Source organism: Solanum tuberosum, unplaced genomic scaffold (genome assembly GCF_000226075.1).
Source record: "Solanum tuberosum cultivar DM 1-3 516 R44 unplaced genomic scaffold, SolTub_3.0 contig00572, whole genome shotgun sequence".
Lineage (NCBI taxonomy): Eukaryota > Viridiplantae > Streptophyta > Magnoliopsida > Solanales > Solanaceae > Solanum > Solanum tuberosum.
The window spans coordinates 1-1,808 of NW_006241156.1; the positions used below are offsets into that span (position 1 = coordinate 1).

A 1,808-nucleotide genomic window follows, 5' to 3' on the forward strand; every position below is an offset into this window, starting at 1 on the left:
CAGTTTTTTACTTCTTCTTCCCATCTGCTTGTTTCACAGTCTTGATTGTGCTACGTACTTTGTTTTATGGTAAAATAAGCTATATTTCTGATGTAACTTCAAATTGCTTCAAAAGAATTGTAGTGTTATGCTTTAAACAGAACATTGCTAAGAGAGCTTGGTAGCTTGTGTGTAAAATGTGTAACATTTCATGCAGCCAACCATAGGCTGCTTGCTTTTTGCGATCGTTCTGATTACACTTCTTTTGAGTCGAGGGTCTAGCGGAAACAACATCTCTACCTCACAAAGATAGGGGTAAGGTCTATGTAATCATCTCACTTGTTGGATTATGCTGGGTATGTTGTTGTTGTTGGTTTAACTGTCATAATATTATCTTCAAATTGATTATCATCAAAGACCAATTTACTACAACTACAACTACACCCTCAGTCCCAAACAAATTGGGGTTGGCTATATGAATCTCCGCTTCTTCATCATATAGTCGGATTTGGAACCAAGAAAATACATGATTAGGCACTTTGTGACTTCAAGAAGGAAATAATGAAGGGATTTTACTACTTTTATTGGATATATCATTCTTGTTTCGGACTGAACAACTTAAACAAACATAAAAACAATGGTACAGAACTTATCTTGAAATTGACCTTTTCTGAGTATGCTCACTTCGCGACATGAACGAGACTAACATCATCGATGACAGGTCCACACATGTGACCAAAGTCGTGTACCTTCGTGTGATAGAATGGATTATAAAAAGCTATTGTTGTCCTAGTTTTATCTGCTCGGAACTTGAGGCTTGCTGTCTTGTACCATCCCTTTCCACTTGATACAAATGAAACTTGTGTACTGGCCTTGCCAGCGAATGCTTGGACTGTCATTGTTCCGTGGCAGTCATTGTTTGCATCGCCAATGATGAAAGTCAGGTTGTAGAATTGTTTGGGGACTGTCCTTACTATCTGTGCAATGCCTGTTTCCCTTCCTCCTATTAATTCAATAGCTGCATTTCCTGAAGGTACTAAGAAATGCTTCGAGTCGATATATTTTGCTGGTTTTGCAAACTGAACCATCCATCCCGGAATTGGTGAGTACTTGTCTTGTTTCAGAGGCAGGACGAGCACCCCTGTCGAGAAGTTCTTGAATACATGCGGACCAGCTTCAAATCCACCATTTTTCACCAAGTTACCTGCATACATAACCAGGAAAAAGGTATTGCATTGCATCAGGATCTGATTTTTAAAGTTATTAAATATGCACCATTCTGCTGAAAGAATTTTCGGCGTTTGCACAAATCGCTTTTTTTGAGGCCACCTGTCTACCTTTTAAGGTAGGGATAAGATCTGCGTACACTCTACTCTCCCCAGATCTCACTCATGGGATTACGCTAGATATGTTATTGTTGCTTCTTTTGAGGCCACTGTTTAAACTTTGTCCACATTAGCTTACTGGGCTGAATTTGTCTGCTGAAAGGAAAATTCATCCAACTATGTTTGAAGGCGAATTTTAGCCCACTGGACTAAGGGGAACATACTTTAAAGAGTAGTCTCAGAAAAGGCCAACAACAACACCAAACCTTACCCCTACCTTGAGAAGGTAGAGAAGCTGAATCCGATAGACCCTCGGCACAAAAGAGATGAAAAAAACGACACTAGCAATAAGCAGGAACAACAACAAGAAAATACAATAATCGAGATTCGAGGCTAATGAATCAACTAATAGAGATAGAAATCTAAGCATACGAAAATACAAGACTAATGTGAATACTCCGGGAATGAGAAAGCAAAACACTCAACTACCTACTAACCTTCTAT

At 39.1% G+C, this 1,808-nt stretch overlaps 1 protein-coding gene across 1 annotated transcript; it reads right to left on the minus strand.

The window, feature by feature from the left end:
- Positions 1-525: 525 nt before the first annotated feature.
- On the minus strand, positions 526-1,660 carry LOC107059407 (uncharacterized). Its single transcript, XM_015305921.1, has one exon. The coding sequence runs from the start codon at positions 1,218-1,220 to the stop codon at positions 660-662; it is 561 nt and encodes a 186-aa protein (XP_015161407.1). The 5' UTR covers positions 1,221-1,660; the 3' UTR covers positions 526-659.
- Positions 1,661-1,808: the final 148 nt, after the last annotated feature.